Genomic DNA, 19,881 nt, shown 5'->3' with positions numbered 1-19,881 from the left:
TCCGGTCCCATGTCCGGTCCCGGGTCCGGTCCCATGTCCGGTCCCGGGTCCGGTCTCGGGTCCGGTCCCGGGTCCGGTCCCGGGTCCGGTCTCGGGTCCGGTCTCGGGTCCGGTCCCATGTCCGGTCTCGGGTCCGGTCTCGGGTCCGGTCCCGGGTCCGGTCTCGGGTCCGGTCTCGGGTCCGGTCCCATGTCCGGTCCCGGGTCCGGTCCCATGTCCGGTCCCGGGTCCGGTCTCGGGTCCGGTCCCGGGTCCGGTCCCGGGTCCGGTCTCAGGTCCGGTCTCGGGTCCGGTCCCGGGTCCGGTCCCGGGTCCGGTCTCGGGTCCGGTCTCGGGTCCGGTCCCATGTCCGGTCTCGGGTCCGGTCTCGGGTCCGGTCCCGGGTCCGGTCTCGGGTCCGGTCTCGGGTCCGGTCTCGGGTCCGGTCCCATGTCCGGTCCCGGGTCCGGTCCCATGTCCGGTCCCGGGTCCGGTCTCGGGTCCGGTCCCGGGTCCGGTCCCGGGTCCGGTCTCGGGTCCGGTCTCGGGTCCGGTCCCAGACTGCTGTTCCTGATGGAGGAGGGTTCAGGAAGTTGGTTTCATAGCATGTGTGGTTTTGTGTTTCTCTCTCTCATTGCTCATCGTTTAAATATGTGTGTGCGTGTGTGTGTGTATGTGTGTGTGTGTGTGTGTGTGTGTATGTGTGTGTGTGTGTGTGTGTGTATATACAGTACCAGTCAAAAGTTTGGACACACCTCCTCAGTGGTTTTTCTTCATTTTTTCCATTTTCTTAATTGCAGAGTAAAACTAAACACATCCACACTGTGAAGGAAGACGCGGGGAATTATGTAGTAAACAATAAAGTGGTAAATAAACCAGAATATGTTTTATATTTTAGATTCTTCAAAGTAAACCACCTTTAGCTTTGGTGACAGCTTGGCATCGACATTTTCTCCATCAGCTTCATGAGGCAGTCGCCTGGAATGGCTTGTCATGAACAGGATCACCTTGTCAGGAGTTTTTTCTGGGATTTCTTTCCTTCTTAATGTGTTTGAGACCGTCGGCTGTGATGTGCAGAGGCATGTTGCTACAAGGTCTACACAGTGGTTTCATTCTGATCCCTGTTATAATCCATATTATGGCAAGAGCCACTCAGCTACGTCAAGAGAAATGACAGTTCATCGTTACTTTAAGACATGTTGGTCGGTCCATCAGGAACACTTTAAATAGTCTGAAGGTGTTCTGTAGTGTAGTTACAAAGACCATCCAACACGACGTTGAGACTGGCTCTCATGAAGACCTCCTCAGGACAGGAAGACCAAGAGTTACGTCAGGATAAGTTCATCAGAGTCACCAATCTCAGAAACTGCCAATAAACTGCACCTCAGATAAGAGCCTACGGAAATGATTCAGAATTCAAGATGGTGATGCATTTCAACGTCAGCTGTCCAGAGGAGACTGCATCGGGCCTCCATGGTCAGACTGCTGGAAAGAAGCCACTTCTGAGGAAGAACAATAAGAATAAGAGACTAATTAGGACCAAGAAACATCTGGAATGACCTCATATCAGTGGAAATCTGTGCTCTGGTCGGATGAATTAAATGATGAGATATTTAGTTCCACTCGCCATGTTTTGGTGAGATGCAGAAAAGGTGAGCAGATGGTTCCTAGATGTGTGGTTCCCACGGTGAAGCATGCAGGAGGAGACGTGGTGGTATGGCGGTTCTTTGCTAGTGAAACAGTTGATTAATCAGTCAACATCCAAAGAACACTTAACCATCATGGCGACCAGAGCGACAGGCCATCCCATCTGGTTGGCACTCAGTGGGATGATGATGATCCCAAACACACCTCCAGACTGTGTCGGGGATGTTTGACCAAGAAACAGAATGATGGAGAGCTGCATAAGACGACCTGCTTCCACAGTCGCTTGACCTGAACTCACTTGAGACGGTTTGGGATGTTTTGGACCAAAGAGTGACGGCAAAGCCTCGAACAAGTTCTCGACACCTCCAGGAACTATTGATAAGCCATTCCAGGTGACTGCCTTATGAAGCTGATCGATAAAATGTCATGAGTGTGCCAAACTGCCATAAAAGCAAAAGGTGGTTAATTTGAAGAATCTAAAATATAAAACATATTCTGGTTTATTTACCACTTTGTTTGGTTATTACATAATTCCACATGTGTTCCTTCATAGTGTGGATGTGTTTAGTTGTACTCTGTGATTACGAAAATAAAAAAAATAAAGAAAAAGCACTAAGTGAGAAGGTGTGTCCAAACTTTTGACTGGTACTGTACATGTATGTATAATATGTAGGTCATATGTGTGCATCTGTGGGTATATACCCTACCGGTGAAAAGTTTTTTAGAACACCTCACTTTTTTCACTAATTTATTATCGTTCAAGTCATCTGAGTCCAACAAAAAGCTTGAAATGCTACAAAAGTAACTGGTAAACTGTCAGATTCCAAGAAAAAAACACAAGGTTACCCAAAACTAAAACATAATCTACATTTCAGGATCAGGAATCTTCAGGGACCAGAAAATGGGCCCATTATTTAAAGCTGTCCTGCAGCAGTAAAGGGGGATCAAACCTTTAAATCTAATAATTCTTCCAGGTGTTCCAGCTTTGCTGGGTTACTGACGACCTGTCTGTCTGCATGAAAGCTGTGTTTGGACACATTTTGGTCCCATAACCTGGTGAGCATCGGTTGAACAGGTTTGTACTGCAGAAAGTGGTTCTTTGCAACAAAAATGGCAAGAAAAAGGCAAATAAACCTCGAGGAAAGACAGACCATAATAACACAAAAAAATCTAGGCTTTTCCTACAGAGAAATTACAAAGAGAGTCAAGGAGTCGGTGAGAACAGTTTCCTACAGAAGGCAGAAACCGGATGAAACTGACAGGAGAAGGTCCAGCAGTCACCAGGAAATCTGAGGAGTTTCTGAGAGGTGACAGGCGGCTCACAGGACAACCGCTTACACTTGGTAATGGTCGTACTAAACAAGTCCCAGTTTTTACCGTGAAGAGAAGACTTCCAGCTGCGGGTTTAACAGGACGGCTTGCAGCAGAAGAAGAAGAGGCTAGCCTGGACTAGAAAACGTTCCCATTGGACGACTGAAGACTGGAAGAAGGTATCTTCGGTTCATCACGCCTTGCCGTACCCTCTGGTATGCGTCTCCTTGGTTCCTTCTACAGCAAGATAACGACCCCAAGCACACGTCCTCGCTACGGCAGAACTACCTGCAGGAAAAAGAGCAAGATGGTGAGCCTGAGGACATGGAGAGGCCGGCAGGTCTCCAGACTGAAACCCCACCGAGCCGGTTTGGGACGAACTCGACAGAAAAGTCCAAGCAAAGCGACGGAGAAGTGGGAACTTCTGCAGCTGCTGGAGGAACTTTCTGATGAATATTTCATTTCTATTGTTGAAAGAATTCCACCAGCGTGTTCAGCTGTTGTATCTGCCAAAGATGGCCGCTTTGAGTCCAACGTTTACACTAAATGTTGCTGTCCCTGTGGGGACGGTCCACACCTTGGTCCACCTGGCCGGAAGTAAACATCCAGACCATCAGGCTGTAGGAACACACCTGGTTCCGTCCAGCAGCAGTCTGAACGCGTCCAGAACCAGTTAGATTCCTTCCTAACGCGGTAGTTTGCTGCTCGTTCATCCAGACAGGCGGGTCACATGATGGTTTTGGGATCCTGTGATTGGTCAACATCTTTTCATTTCCACCTTCCAGCTTTAGACCCGTTTATTTTTCCCACAAACAACTTTTTACTCCGAATGCAGCAAAAGTTTCTGCAGTTTTCTGTCTCTGAAAATCCAGGACCTGTTCCAGGACCTGTTTCAGGACCCGTTCAAGGACCTGTTCCAGGACTCGTTCAAGGACCTGCTTCAAGACTCGTTCCAGGACCTGTTCCAGGACTCATTCAAGGACCTGCTTCAGGACTCGTTCCAGGACCCGTTCCAGGACCTGTTCGAGGACCCGTTCCAGTACCCGTTCCAGGGTCCGTTCCAGTACCCGTTCCAGGACCTATTTTAGGACCCGTTCCAGGACCTTTTCCAGAACCCATTCCAGGACCCATTTCAGGACTCGTTCCAGGACCCGTTCCAGGACCTGTTCGAGGACCTATTTTAGGACCTTTTCCAGGACTCGTTCCAGGACTCGTTCCAGGACCCGTTCCAGGACTCGTTCCAGGACCTATTTTAGGACCCGTTCCAGGACCTTTTCCAGAACCCATTCCAGGACCCGTTTCAGGACTCGTTCCAGGACTCGTTCCAGGACCTATTTTAGGACCCGTTCCAGGACCTTTTCCAGAACCCATTCCAGGACCCGTTCCAGGACCCGTTCCAGGACTCGTTCCAGGACCCGTTCCAGGACCTATTTTAGGACCCGTTCCAGGACCCGTTCCAGGACCTTTTCCAGAACCCATTCCAGGACCCGTTTCAGGACTTGTTCCAGGACCCGTTCCAGGACCCGTTCCAGGACCTGTTCCAGGACCTATTTTAGGAACCGTTCCAGGACCCGTTCCAGGACCCTTTCCAGGACCCGTTCCAGAACCCGTTCCAGGACCCGTTCCAGGACCTATTTTAGGACCTTTTCCAGGACTCATTCCAGGACTTGTTCCAGGACCCATTCCAGGACCTGTTCGAGGACCTATTTTAGGACCTTTTCCAGGACTCGTTCCAGGACCCGTTCCAGGACCTTTTCCAGGACTTGTTCCAGGACTCGTTCCAGGACCTTTTCCAGGACTCGTTCCAGGACTCGTTCCAGGACCTATTTTAGGACCCGTTCCAGGACCCGTTCCAGGACCTATTTTAGGAACCGTTCCAGGACCCGTTCCAGGACCTTTTCCAGGACCCGTTCCAGGACCCGTTCCAGGACCTGTTCCAGGACCTGTTCCAGGCGCTTCATGTCCACCAGAAGCCAGAGAGGACGTCTCTGGTTTGACATGTCCACGCTGGAGACAGCTCTTCTCCGCCCTTGGCAACTAGATATGTGATGATGTCATCAGAGGTTCTGATTGGTCGATGTGGGGTGTTTTTCCACCAATAGAAAAGGAGCCTTTATTGTTTCTCCTTCTTTCTTCAACATGATTAAATGAAGGTAACGTTGACGACGGTCGGATGAAAACCGATCCGAGCCTGAAGTATGCTGCTTGTCGTCGTGTTTACTGAACTCGGTAGTTCGATGCCGCGGAACGCAGGTTGTTTATGCTCAAAATAAATGAAGTAAACAAACGAAGGAACTTTGGAACGTTTCTTCCTGCAGCCGACGTGACATGTGGAAGTTATTGTGTTGGAGCCTGAATGGGGGGAAGAAGAACTGGTCTCCTCCCAGTTCCGTCTGCGAGACGAGCAGATCTTCATGATCTGGAGGAAGAAACGCTGGCAATGGATCCAGAACCAGAACCAGAACCAGGGTCGGTCCGCAGAGCGGAACACCTCCGAGCATCTGGAGAAAGCCGGGTGGCTCGGAGGGTTCCTGAAAGCTTGGTCCAGTTGCGGCTCCGTGGTCCTGGGCCACAGGATCTGCTCTCTGGAGATGTTTTATGAAGTGTAGAGGACCAGAAACCGGTCCAGGACCCGGATCAGATGCTGTTTATCTGCAGGAAGCTAACGCAGACCCTCCCCCCACAGGGCCTGGACCTGGACGCCTCCGTTGAGGCGACGGACCACGCCTACCTGGAGAAGAATTCGGGTCGCAGCAGGAGGATCTGGATCGGGGTGGGCCTGCTGGTCTCCGTCGCGGCTCTGAGTCTGCTGACCGGACTGCTGGTGTGGCGCCTCCACCGTAAGACTTGCCGAGCCGCTGCTCGCCGTTCTCAGCGCTCAGCCAGCGGGGGAGGGCGGGGGTCATGTGGTCGGGTTTGCAGGTTCCTGATAGGTCAGGCGGCGGCGTCCTGTTGGCAGGAGAGATGAGTGAACCAGAGCGCCATCTGCTGGACGCCGCAGGGTAGAGCTGTAATTCTGAATCGATCCTCATATTAATTCAAATTAATAAATCATATTAATTCCTAAAGATCGTTCCGTCCAAAGATCCTTTCTTTTATGAACCTTTTCGCCCCGTCATTCCCGCCTTCGCGCTTCATGTGAGGACTTTCAAACATGGCGTCAGGCGCTAGCACTGTTAGCCTAGCCGCGGCTTTGAAAACGGCCGAAACGTTTCAGGCTGAGATCTGGAAACAAGTCGGACTCAGAAAAGACAAACAGAAAAACAACTCGACAAAAGCAAAGCGACTTGCAGACATGACAAACGGAGGTGAAGTTCAGCAGAAATACGACCCAGATCTCACGTCCAACCGTCCGCCGGGACGAAACCGATGGAACTCAAGAAAACTTTCGTCTACCAGCTCATTCTGCTCGTTCTCTGGGCGTCGTTTGCAACAATATGCTGCTGTATGTCGTTGGAAAGGAGCGCTTCAGGCGGCTGATGGAAGTAGCAGAACCGCACCACGTTATGGTGACTCGCTAACGTCTCTGGAGAAGTCGTTCCAAACGTACCGGCCAGGGAAAGAAAAGGTGAAAATTAAACTTCAGTCATTCTGGGAAGGAAACCGCTCCTCACAGCCATCTTTAACTTCCAGCACTTCATTAGTTTGTTGTTGAATGTCAATATAATACTATACTATATATACTATAATATATAATAATATGTTGCATATAACAACACAGTCATGTAAATAAAATAAATAAATAAATAAAATAATACCTAAAAGCATATTAGATCAGAACCAATCAGATCCAACTGTGATAATCAATTCTAAATATTCAGAATCGGATTTGAATGCAGGGGCGTCCAGAAGTCCTCGGGGGGCCGCGCCCGGGAGTCAGGCTGATGGGTCAACATGATCATGCAGAATTTCACAGCAAGCTGTTGAGTCAAGTGTGTTGGATCAGGGAAACATCTAAAACCTGCAGGATCGTGGCCTGAGAGGACTGGAGCTGGTGATGATTCTGAAAAGGTCGATAATCAGCCGATAACCGGGCGATAAACAGTCGGGCCGCAGCGGAGACTCGACAGGAACCCTGAGTGCGGGTCAGGAAACGGTTCTTTTAAAACTTCAGTTCTGCTCAGAACTCCAGATCTTCTGAATCCTGGATGTTTAAGACTTTTTAAATGTTTGAAAACTTGACATTTGTGTTTTTTCCTGACTTTCCAGGACAAAAGAAATAATCGCAGGTGGAGGTCGGGTCTTTAAACGTCACTTAAAAACAAAAGAATCCAGAAAAATATCAAAATGTGAAAAATATTCGGCAGAATGGGTTTTTACATTAATATAAATAGAAAACTATGAAAACATAATAAATGGAAATAAATTAATAAATCAGAGCAAATAGAATCAAATAGAAAAAAACAGAATAATTGGACTGAAGACAGAAAATTTAGAAGTAGTTTAATGTAATTTTATGGCACCCGGCATGAAGGAGTTAAAATGGTGAAAAACAAAGTGGGAGAAAACATAGATCTAAAATAGAGATTGATACGTAGAATAAAGTCCTGAAGTAGATAAAAAGGTAAATTCTCCCCAAACTGCAGAAAATATCAGCAAACGTTCCACTGAACAAGTTTTTGTTGTTGTTCAGTGAAGTAACCATCAGCTCCATGACTCTCCTGGACAGTTCTGACATTTACAGTGTCAGTGAACGCCTCAGGCGAGTGCATGTCAATGTCGCATTCCAGGCCTGTGATTAGCTGGAGGGTTTTTAATGACTCTTTAAAGGTGCGACGTTTCCACCGTCACGCCTCAGACCGGTTTCTCCACCCGTTGCTATGGAAACATGGAGGCGCATTGAAGAGGCTCCTTTGTTGGAGCTGAGGCGGGGACGGGCGTGTCCAACATTCCTTCTCCTGATCCGGACGACCTTCTGCTTCCTACTGGGCCCGGGCCACATGGCCGGAAAATAACATCTCCGATTTTTTAAACCAGATCGGATTTCTGATTTTAATAGATTTTTTTTCCCCTTATTGTGAAGAAAAAAAATAGTAATAAATTACAAACGTCAATAGCTGTTCTTTAAAAAAAAGGCTTTTATTGCAGTCAGCCGAGGAGTTTACCTGAATTTAAAGTGCAACTAAACAAGCTGTTAAACTAGAGATGCAGGCGCTGCCGCTGTGGACATTATAAGTAACATCATGTTAGCATTCAGTGAGTTTCCACTGAGAGAGAGTTTTTAGTTTTGATCATACATTTAATAACAGGCCTCACTTCACTTGTGTTACTTTATTCTAAAATAAAAAAATAAAAAAAAGATAAATAAAAATGCCTCCTCTTGGAAGCAAAATAGTGATTCCTTTTAGAGTATTTTGACATTATATAACCAGAACAATTTCCCACGTTGGCAATGAGGGAATAAAAATTAATGTTTCTTTACACTTAACATGTGTTTAGAGTAAGTTGACCTCTTTCATACAAAATACTATTTTTAAAAAAAAAATCCCTTAATGTTAATTAAAACTATAATTCTAACATACATTTATTATTACATTCTTGCTGTTTTTTGTTTAATTTACACATTTTTGGCTAAAAGACGAGCCTGTCGACTGCATCTGGCTTCAGACCCCTGTGGCATGGGACCCCTCCAACGATGGAAACCCTGCGTTTCCATCACACCTAGAACTGCACAAAAACTAAATATCACCATAAAAACTCGCTCATGGAAACACTTGCATTTAAAAAAAAAGTCTAAAATATTGCTAAAAATGTTTTTACGATCTCAAGAGGTGGTTTTTCAGACATTTTGATACAGAACTAATTAGCAAAATTGTAATGGTTTAATGGAAACACTTTTTTTCCGTTTACGTGTCCCCAGACGGGACGTGGGGGTCGTGACCAGTTAATTCCCAGTAAAGATGGCACGGTGTGGAATAAACAACAGTGAATTTCAGAGTTTCAGAAAAGAAAGTGAGGAAGAAAATCTTCGAAAATCCGAAGCAAATTCTCTGCAGCAAGTAGAAAACCCTACAATAACGCTACGTGGCCACTTTACATTAACCGCAATGTTTGTAAAATCTCACGAGAAACAAGATTTAACGAAATGTGATGCTAATGTGCTAAACGTTGTTCAATGGAAAAACCCGCAAATCACAATTGTTGTTTGTTGAAACGTACAAATATCGTTTTTATTTTGCAAAAACTTGTAATGGAAACGCAGAGAGGGAACTTATTGGGCTTTGCTAGCTGCCATGTTGGTGTTTTTACCCGGTTCTGTGGGAAACCAGCGGGAGCGCACTGACGTCACTATAAGGTACGGAAGCCCAAAAGGTGACGGCGGGGCAAAAGAAATAATAAATTCAGATTTTCATAAAAATAAATCTTCATAAATAGCAAATTGAATAATAATGGATGGATGGATAATGGATGGATGAATGGATGGATGATGGAGGGATGAATGGAAGGATGGATGGATGGATGCATGAATGGAGGGATGAATGGATGATGGGTGGAAGGATGGATGGATGGATGGATGGATGGATGGATGGAAGGATGGATGATGGGGGGATGAATAGAAGGATGGATGATGGATGGATGAATGGATGGATGATGGAGTGATGAATGGAGGGATGGATGGAAGGATGGATGAATGGATGAATGGAGGGATGGGGATGAATGGATGATGGAGGGATGAATGGAGGGATGGAAGGATGGATGGATGATGGAGGGATGGATGGATGGATGGAAGGATGGATGATGGGGGGATGAATGGAAGGATGGATGATGGATGGATGATGGAGGGATGAATGGAGGGATGGAAGGGAGGTTGATGGATGGAAGGATGAATGGATGGATGGATGGAAGGATGGAGGAATGGATGATGGAGGTATGAATGGAGGGATGGGGATGAATGGATGATGGATGGATGGAGAGATGAATGGATGGATGATGGAGAGATGAATTGAAGGATGGATGGATGGATGAATGGAGGGATGAATGGATGATGGATGATGGATGGATGGATGATGGAGGGATGAATGGAGGGATGGATGGAAAGATGATGGATGGATGAATGGATGGATGATGGAGAGATGAATGGAGGGATGGGGATGAATGGATGATGGATGGATGGAAGGATGAATGGAGGAATGGATGGGAGGATGGATATATGGATGAATGGAGGGATGGATGGAAGGATGGATTAATGAATGATGGAGAGATGAATGGAAGGATGGGGATGAATGGATGATGGATGGATGGAAGGATGAATGGAGGGATGGATGGGAGGATGGATATATGGATGAATGGAGGGATGGATGGAAGGATGGATGATGGATGGATGGAAGGATGGATGAATGGATGATGGAGGGATGAATGGAGGGATGGGAATGAATGGATGATGGATGGATGGAAGGATGGATGATGGGGGATGAATGGAAGGATGGATGATGGATGGATGAATGGATGGATGATGGAGGGAAGGATGAATGGATGGAAGGATGGATGAATGGATGATGGAGGGATGAATGGAGGGATGGGGCTGAATGGATGGTGGATGGATGGAGGGATGGATGGAAGGATGGATATATGGATGAATGGAGGGATGGATGGATGGATGAATGGATGATGGAGAGATGAATGGAGGGATGGGGATGAATGGATGGATGGAAGGAGGAATGGAGGAATGGATGGGAGGATGGATATATGGATGAATGGAGGGATGGATGGAAGGATGGATGAATGGATGATGGAGAGATGAATGGAAGGATGGGGATGAATGGATGATGGATGGAAGGATGGATGAATGGATGATGGAGAGATGAATGGAAGGATGGGGATGAATGGATGATGGATGGAAGGATGGATGAATGGATGATGGAGAGATGAATGGAAGGATGGGGATGAATGGATGATGGATGGATGGAAGGATGAATAGAGGGCTAGATGGATGGATTGATGGATGGATGAATGGAGGGATGAATGGAGGGATGGATGGATGGATGGAAGGATGGATGATGGGGGATGAATGGAAGGATGGATGATGGGGGATGAATGGAAGGATGGATGATGGGGGATGAATGGAAGGATGGATGATGGATGGATGAATGGATGGATGATGGAGGTAAGGATGAATGGATGGATGGATGGATGGATGATGGAGGGATGGATGGAAGGATGGATATATGGATGAATGGAGGGATGGATGGATGGATGAATGGATGATGGAGAGATGAATGGAGGGATGGGGATGAATGGATGATGGATGGATGGAAGGATGAATGGAGGAATGGATGGGAGGATGGATATATGGATGAATGGAGGGATGGATGGAAGGATGGATTAATGAATGATGGAGAGATGAATGGAAGGATGGGATGAATGGATGATGGATGGATGGAAGGATGAATGGAGGGATGGATGGGAGGATGGATATATGGATGAATGGAGGGATGGATGGAAGGATGGATGATGGATGGATGGAAGGATGGATGAATGGATGATGGAGGGATGAATGGAGGGATGGGAATGAATGGATGATGGATGGATGGAAGGATGGATGGATGGAAGGATGGATGATGGGGGATGAATGGAAGGATGGATGAGGGAAGGATGAATGGATGGATGGATGGAAGGATGGATGAATGGATGATGGAGGGATGAATGGAGGGATGATGGAGAGATGAATGGAGGGATGGGGATGAATGGATGATGGATGGATGGAAGGATGAATGGAGGAATGGATGGGAGGATGGATATATGGATGAATGGAGGGATGGATGGAAGGATGGATGAATGGATGATGGAGAGATGAATGGAAGGATGGGGATGAATGGATGATGGATGGAAGGATGGATGAATGGATGATGGAGAGATGAATGGAAGGATGGGGATGAATGGATGATGGATGGATGGAAGGATGAATAGAGGGATGGATGGATGGATGAATGGAGGGATGAATGGATGATGGATGGAGGGATGGATGGATGGATGGAAGGATGGATGATGGGGGATGAATGGAAGGATGGATGATGGGGGATGAATGGAAGGATGGATGATGGATGGATGAATGGATGGATGATGGAGGGAAGGATGAATGGATGGATGGATGGAAGGATGGATGATGGGGGATGAATGGAAGGATGGATGATGGGGGATGAATGGAAGGATGGATGATGGGGGATGAATGGATGGATGATGGAGGTAAGGATGAATGGATGGATGGATGGAAGGATGGATGAATGGATGATGGAGGGATGAATGGAGGGATGGGGCTGAATGGATGGTGGATGGATGGAGGGATGGATGGAAGGATGGATATATGGATGAATGGATGGATGGATGAATGGATGATGGAGAGATGAATGGAGGGATGGGGATGAATGGATGATGGATGGATGGAAGGATGAATGGAGGAATGGATGGGAGGATGGATATATGGATGAATGGAGGGATGGATGGAAGGATGGATGAATGGATGAATGGATGATGGAGAGATGAATGGAAGGATGGGGATGAATGGATGATGGATGGATGGAAGGATGAATAGAGGGATGGATGGGAGGATGGATATATGGATGAATGGATGGATGGATATATGGATGAATGGAGGGATGGATGGAAGGATGGATGATGGATGGATGGAAGGATGGATGAATGGATGATGGAGGGATGAATGGAGGGATGGGGATGAATGGAGGATAGATGGATGGAGGGATGAATGGAGGGATGGGGATGAATGGATAATGGATGGATGGAGGGATGGATGGGAGGATGGATATATGGATGGATTGGGGGATGGAGGGTATCATCAACCTGATCCTTACCTTCCAGAGCACGAAGATGTCCGTGTGAAGAAGCTCTACATCGGCTCCATGGGGATCAATAACCAGGCCTTCATAGCCGAGTATGAGGATCCCAGCAGCCACCAGTTCAGGAAACTGGCAGATCTGGTCAACCATCAGGTGAGCAAGCAGAGCATCATGGGAGTTGACCTCGCTGTGGTGGTGCAGGTGGAAGTTAGATGATGATGGGACTTTTCTCTTTCAGCTACGCTTGATGTATTCTAAAAACCTGCTGTTGTCCAAATACTTCCGAGGCTCCACGGTCCAGACCTTCAGGTACGTCCCATCCACTTCCTGCTCCAACATGGAGTCTTTTCAGAGGTACTGGTGAGTTGATCCAACTGGTTCCTCTCAGTCTCTGAATAAAGTCTGGACCTGCGTGTGTTGCTGCAGCGACGGTGCCGATGGTGATGACAGCATCGTGGTGTATTACGAGTCGGAGTTTGAAGTTCCCGCTCCCCAGCAGACCTCGCTGGATGAAGCCATCAAATCCCTGGAGCCGCCGGAACAGAGTCAACAGGGCCGACAGGGCCGACTGCTGCTGAGACCCAAAGACCATCTGAACGTCGTCAACGTCGTGTCTGGAGGTTTGACCGTTTCCTTCATCTTTTATTACCAACTCCATTAAACTCATCTACAACTTTATGGTATTTTATACCATTAGAATGAAAGAAATCATGACAAACGTTAAACTCATCATCACACAGCCTATAAGTCCTACAAATAAGTAGTCCGAGGAATGAGTCAAGTAAACTTGGAAGGGATGACCAATACTTATACCACTTTTCTAAAGTTCCCAAGTTTTCTTTCTGACAGAATTTATTTTTTCTTGATTGGTTCAATCATTTAAACCATTAAGAGTCGGGTTCACTCAACAAGCGACGCCCATGTTAGCAAACACAACTTTATAGCTTTCCTAGCTGACCCTTGATCAGCCCTGCTCGACATCCTTCCAAGAATTCAACAACATACTGGACGGACTCTGAACAAATGTAGCTAGTCACCACAACAGATGGTTGTCACCAGGGACCGGAGGAGGTAAAAACTTTATGCTTCATTCAGCTTCAACTGATAACAAGTAGCTAAAGGCTAAGCTAACTGACCTGAAGGGAGAAGCTGGACCGTTCAACTGATTGGACATCCATGATCCACACAGTTCTTGTTGCAACTTCTGCAAGAGGCGTTGTGTGACGGAATCTTATTTCTGACCCTGAACTGGACCGGACTTGCCACAGCGCCAACCAAAGTCCGGGGAAGAACCGAGACATGTTAACTGGTGACCTGGTTTAGGAGGCTTGGAGAGGTGCGCTGTACACCGGGGTCAGAGATCCTGAAGACTACTCCATGATGGGAGAGAAGCCATTTCTCCTGGACCCCCCAGACCAGGATCAGCCAGTAGCACAGCTCTGTGTCTGACCCAGATCAGATAAACCTTCCTTTATACTTCAGCAGTTCCAGGGTTAAAATTTCTGACGTTTTTATTTATATAATTCTATTTTACAAAGTTATTAATATTAAAACTCTTTATTTTAATTAACTTTTTGTACATGTAGGTTTGCATTTCGATTTGAATCATCCAATACCAAACCTACCTGGATACTAAAGCCTCCAGTTACTAAACCTACCTGGATACTAAAGCCTCCAGTTACTAAACCTACCTGGATACTAAAGCCTCCAGTTACTAAACCTACCTGGATACTAAACCCTCCAGTTACTAAACCTACCTGGATACTAAAGCCTCCAGTTACTAAACCTACCTGGATACTAAACCCTCCAGTTACTATACCTACCTGGATACTAAAGCCTCCAGTTACTAAACCTACCTGGATACTAAACCCTCCAGTTACTAAACCTACCTGGATACTAAACCCTCCAGTTACCAAACCTACCTGGATACTAAAGCCTCCAGTTACTAAACCTACCTGGATACTAAAGCCTCCAGTTACTATACCTACCTGGATACTAAAGCCTCCAGTTACTAAACCTACCTGGATACTAAAGCCTCCAGTTACTAAACCTACCTGGATACTAAAGCCTCCAGTTACTAAACCTACCTGGATACTAAACCCTCCAGTTACTATACCTACCTGGATACTAAAGCCTCCAGTTACTAAACCTACCTGGATACTAAAGCCTCCAGTTACTAAACCTACCTGGATACTAAAGCCTCCAGTTACTAAACCTACCTGGATACTAAAGCCTCCAGTTACTATACCTACCTGGATACTAAAGCCTCCAGTTACTAAACCTACCTGGATACTAAAGCCTCCAGTTACTAAACCTACCTGGATACTAAAGCCTCCAGTTACTATACCTACCTGGATACTAACGCCTCCAGTTACTAAACCTACCTGGATACTAAACCCTCCAGTTACTAAACCTACCTGGATACTAAAGCCTCCAGTTACTAAACCTACCTGGATACTAAAGCCTCCAGTTACTATACCTACCTGGATACTAAAGCCTCCAGTTACTAAACCTACCTGGATACTAAAGCCTCCAGTTACTAAACCTACCTGGATACTAAAGCCTCCAGTTACTAAACCTACCTGGATACTAAACCCTCCAGTTACTAAACCTACCTGGATACTAACGCCTCCAGTTACTAAACCTACCTGGATACTAAACCCTCCAGTTACTAAACCTACCTGGATACTAAAGCCTCCAGTTACTAAACCTACCTGGATACTAAAGCCTCCAGTTACTATACCTACCTGGATACTAAAGCCTCCAGTTACTAAACCTACCTGGATACTAAAGCCTCCAGTTACTAAACCTACCTGGATACTAAACCCTCCAGTTACTAAACCTACCTGGATACTAAAGCCTCCAGTTACTAAACCTACCTGGATACTAAAGCCTCCAGTTACTATACCTACCTGGATACTAACGCCTCCAGTTACTATACCTACCTGGATACTAAACCCTCCAGTTACTAAACCTACCTGGATACTAAACCCTCCAGTTACCAAACCTACCTGGATACTAAACCGTCCAGTTACTAAACCTACCTGGATACTAAACCCTCCAGTTACTAAACCTACCTGGATATTAAACCCTCCAGTTACTAAACCTACCTGGATACTAAAGCCTCCAGTTACTATACCTACCTGGATACTAACGCCTCCAGTTACTATACCTACCTGGATACTAAACCCTCCAGTTACTAAACCTACCTGGATACTAAACCCTCCAGTTACCAAACCTACCTGGATACTAAACCGTCCAGTTACTAAACCTACCTGGATACTAAACCCTCCAGTTACTAAACCTACCTGGATACTAAACCCTCCAGTTACTAAACCTACCTGGATATTAAACCCTCCAGTTACTAAACCTACCTGGATACTAAAGCCTCCAGTTACTAAACCTACCTGGATATTAAACCCTCCAGTTACTATACCTCAGGTAACGATATCCTGTCGAAGTGAAAAAAGTTGATCTGTGCATTCCGGTTCCAGGAGTTAGGAAAGTAGTTTCAGCTCAGGTTCAGGAGAATCCAGGACCAGATCCAAATCTCTCCTTGGAAACACCACGAGGATCCAGAAACAGTCCTCTTCCTGCGTTGATTCCTTTGTTTCATTTTCAGCACTGGACCCACGGTTGACCAAGAGCTCGAAATCTGGTGAGAACCGTGTGGTTAAATAACAATCATCTGCATAAAAAGCAGCTGTTTTATTAAGAAACTTTAAATACATTGTCATCCTTCTGAATATGTAGTGAGGAACTCCACCTCCATACACGTTGGGAAGAACGGTGTCATCCAGTCTCCGGGCTTTCCGGACACTTCCTACCCTCCCAACATCTACCAGCAGTGGCGGCTTCGTGCCAAACGAAACAACAGAATCCAGCTGAAGTTCCACACCCTGATCCTGGAGGACGACTGTCAACACGACTTCATCAAGATCTACGACTCGCTGGCTCCCATCGAGAACCGAGCCCTGACAGAGTGAGACTAGTTTCCTTCGTTTATCGGCCTCGTCAAGTCGGTTTAATGAGTCTCTTCGGTTGGAAACACTAAAGTGAGGAAATCTGAGATGCTGTTTGTGATTAACGGGGACGGAAGGCAGATCTTTTCCTGCTGTTCCATCGGATGTAACATTTGGTCTTTATCATGGTCTACATCAGGGGTCGGCAACTCCGCTCCTCGAGTGCCACAGTCCTGCAAATGCTTGGGGTTTCCCTGCTACAACACACCTGGAACACATCAGAGCTAATCAGAAGACTTGTGCAGCTTGACATCAAACTCTGCACAAGTCTGCTGATTAGCCACTGATCTGAATCAGGTGTGTTGCAGCAGGAAAACTCCTAGCATTTGCAGGACCGTGGGACTCGAGGAGCGGAGTTGCCGACCCCTGGTCTCCATGGTCTATAAAAGGCTGCCTTATGATTATGAAATTTGGGAATGAAGGAAGCTAAAACTTTTGCTTTTGGTAAAAGTGGCTCACCTCACCTTTTGTTGCCTAGTAACCATAATCTAGACTATCCATTGGATCACTCTTTTGTATGGCTTTCTGGGAAACATCGTTCAAATGATGGAAAAACCGAAAACGATCCGATCTACCGCTTCCTGTTCCTGTTCTGAAATGAGCTCCTCAGACGGACAAAACGTCTGAATCCTGGTTAATTCATCTCCATGGAAATGCATCCAGTAACCTGCCCGCCGGCGTGTCCCTCTGCAGACAGTGCGGATACCCTCACGGCTCTTTGTCCTTCCTGTCGTCCGGCAACGTCATGCTGCTGACGATGGTCACCGACGAGGAGAAGAACTTCCCCGGATTCAGAGCGTTCTACTCGCAGGTTCCTCTGGACCACGGAGGTAAGCGACCCGGTCCGATTTCCACACGGAAGATCTGCGGGTTTCTGGAAGCAGTTGGCTGAAGCACCTTCCGCTCGATTTCATCGTCTTACGATGAAATATTGATGACCTGAAATGTGTTCATTTGAATGCAGATTGCTTATGATGAGCTCAGATGGCTGGTTTCTGTGGTTCTGACCCGTTCCTTTCTGTTGCTGTTGACCGAAACCTTTCTACACCCAGAAAGTTGGAATAAAACTTTACGACAGCAGGACTGAACGGTCACCAAGCCAGACTGAACCATAGAGAGGGGATCTGCTCCCTGAAACCAGACCGGGAGCCGGTTCTGGTTCCTGAAACCAGACCGGGAGCCGGTTCTGTTTCCTGCATTCAGACCGGGAGCCGGTTCTGGTTCCTGAAACCAGACCGGGAGCCGGTTCTGGTTCCTGAAACCAGACCGGGAGCCGGTTCTGTTTCCTGCATTCAGACCGGGAGCCGGTTCTGTTTCCTGCATTCAGACCGGGAGCCGGTTCTGGTTCCTGAAACCAGACCGGGAGCCGGTTCTGGTTCCTGCACCCAGACCGGGAGCCGGTTCTGGTTCCTGCAGTCAGACTGGGAACTGGTTCTGGTTCCTGCAGTCAGACTGGGAACTGGTTCTGGTTCCTGAAGCCAGACCGGAAACTGGTTCTGGTTCCTGCAGCCAGACTGGGAGCCGGTTCCGGTTCCTGCAGCCAGACTGGGAGCCGTTTCTGTGTTCCTGAAGCCAGACTGGAAGCTGGTTCCGGTTCCTGCAGCCAGACTGGGAGCCGGTTCTAGTTCCTGAAACCAGACTGGGAGCTGGTTCCGGTTCCTGCAGCCAGACTGGGAGCCGGTTCTGGTTCCTGATGCCAGACCAGAAGCTGGTTCTGGTTCCTGCAGTCAGACTGGGAACTGGTTCTGGTTCCTGAAGCCAGACCAGAAGCTGGTTCCGGTTCCTGCAGCCAGACTGGGAGCCGGTTCTGGTTTTCTGCAGCCAGACCGGGAGCTGGTTCCGGTTCCTGCAGCCAGACTGGGAGCCGGTTCTGGTTCCTGCAGCCAGACTGGGAGCTGGTTCCGGTTCCTGCAGCCAGACTGGGAGCCGGTTCTGGTTCCTGCAGCCAGACTGGGAGCTGGTTCCGGTTCCTGGAGCCAGACTGGACGCCGGTTCCGGTTCCTGCAGCCAGACTGGGAGCTGGTTCCGGTTCCTGCAGCCAGACTGGGAGCCGGTTCCGGTTCCTGCAGTCAGACTGTGAACTGGTTCTGGTTCCTGAAGCCAGACAGCAAACTGGTTCTGGTTCCTGCAGTCAGACTGGGAGCCGTTTCTGTGTTCCTGAAGCCAGACCAGAAGCTGGTTCCAGTTCCTGCAGCCAGACTGGGAGCCGGTTCCGGTTCCTGCAGCCAGACTGGGAGCCGGTTCTGGTTCTTGAAGCCAGACCAGAAGCTGGTTCTGGTTCCTGCAGTCAGACTGGGAACTGGTTCTGGTTCCTGAAGCCAGACAGCAAACTGGTTCTGGTTCCTGCAGTCAGACTGGGAGCCGTTTCTGTGTTCCTGAAGCCAGACTGGGAGCTGGTTCCGGTTCCTGAAGCCAGACTGGGAGCCGGTTCCGGTTCCTGCAGCCAGACTGGGAGCCGGTTCTGGTTCTTGAAGCCAGACCAGAAGCTGGTTCCGGTTCCTGCAGCCAGACTGGACGCCGGTTCCGGTTCCTGCAGCCAGACTGGGAGCTGGTTCCGGTTCCTGAAGCCAGACTGGGAGCTGGTTCCGGTTCCTGCAGCCAGACTGGGAGCCGGTTCCGGTTCCTGCAGCCAGACTGGGAGCTGGTTCTGGTTCCTGCACCCAGACCGGGAGCCGGTTCGGGTTCCTGCAGTCAGACCGGGAGCCGGTTCTGGTTCCTGCAGTCAGACTGTGAACTGGTTCTGGTTCCTGCAGTCAGACTGGGAGCCGGTTCCGGTTCCTGCAGCCAGACTGGGAGCCGGTTCTGGTTCTTGAAGCCAGACCAGAAGCTGGTTCTGGTTCCTGCAGTCAGACTGGGAACTGGTTCTGGTTCCTGAAGCCAGACCAGAAGCTGGTTCTGGTTCCTGCAGTCAGACTGGGAACTGGTTCTGGTTCCTGAAGCCAGACCAGAAGCTGGTTCCGGTTCCTGCAGCCAGACTGGGAGCCGGTTCTGGTTCCTGAAGCCAGACCGGAAGCTGGTTCTGGTTCCTGCAGTCAGACTGGGAGCTGGTTCCGGTTCCTGCAGCCAGACTGGGAGCCGGTTCTGGTTCCTGCAGCCAGACTGGGAGCCGGTTCCGGTTCCTGCAGCCAGAC

The 19,881-nt window shown here is 48.0% G+C and overlaps 1 protein-coding gene across 1 annotated transcript in view; it reads left to right on the top strand.

Moving 5' to 3' along the window:
* Nucleotides 1-1,400: 1,400 nt before the first annotated feature.
* LOC306754590 (suppressor of tumorigenicity 14 protein homolog) overlaps nucleotides 1,401-19,881 on the top strand; it is a gene marked incomplete at both ends in the record, with an annotated part of 41,668 nt that continues 23,187 nt past the window's right edge. Inside the window, 9 exons of the mRNA XM_079238607.1 lie at nucleotides 1,401-1,418; nucleotides 3,181-3,351; nucleotides 5,624-5,870; nucleotides 12,751-12,881; nucleotides 12,967-13,037; nucleotides 13,155-13,348; nucleotides 16,351-16,386; nucleotides 16,482-16,710; nucleotides 17,444-17,580. Of these exons, the coding sequence (XP_079094733.1) occupies nucleotides 1,401-1,418; nucleotides 3,181-3,351; nucleotides 5,624-5,870; nucleotides 12,751-12,881; nucleotides 12,967-13,037; nucleotides 13,155-13,348; nucleotides 16,351-16,386; nucleotides 16,482-16,710; nucleotides 17,444-17,580 (1,234 nt within the window). The remainder of the gene's footprint in view (nucleotides 1,419-3,180; nucleotides 3,352-5,623; nucleotides 5,871-12,750; nucleotides 12,882-12,966; nucleotides 13,038-13,154; nucleotides 13,349-16,350; nucleotides 16,387-16,481; nucleotides 16,711-17,443; nucleotides 17,581-19,881) is intronic.

This window comes from Telmatherina bonti, assembly GCF_933228915.1.
Source record: "Telmatherina bonti genome assembly, chromosome: 4".
Lineage (NCBI taxonomy): Eukaryota > Metazoa > Chordata > Actinopteri > Atheriniformes > Telmatherinidae > Telmatherina > Telmatherina bonti.
This window is presented reverse-complemented; position numbering and strand designations above follow the sequence as displayed.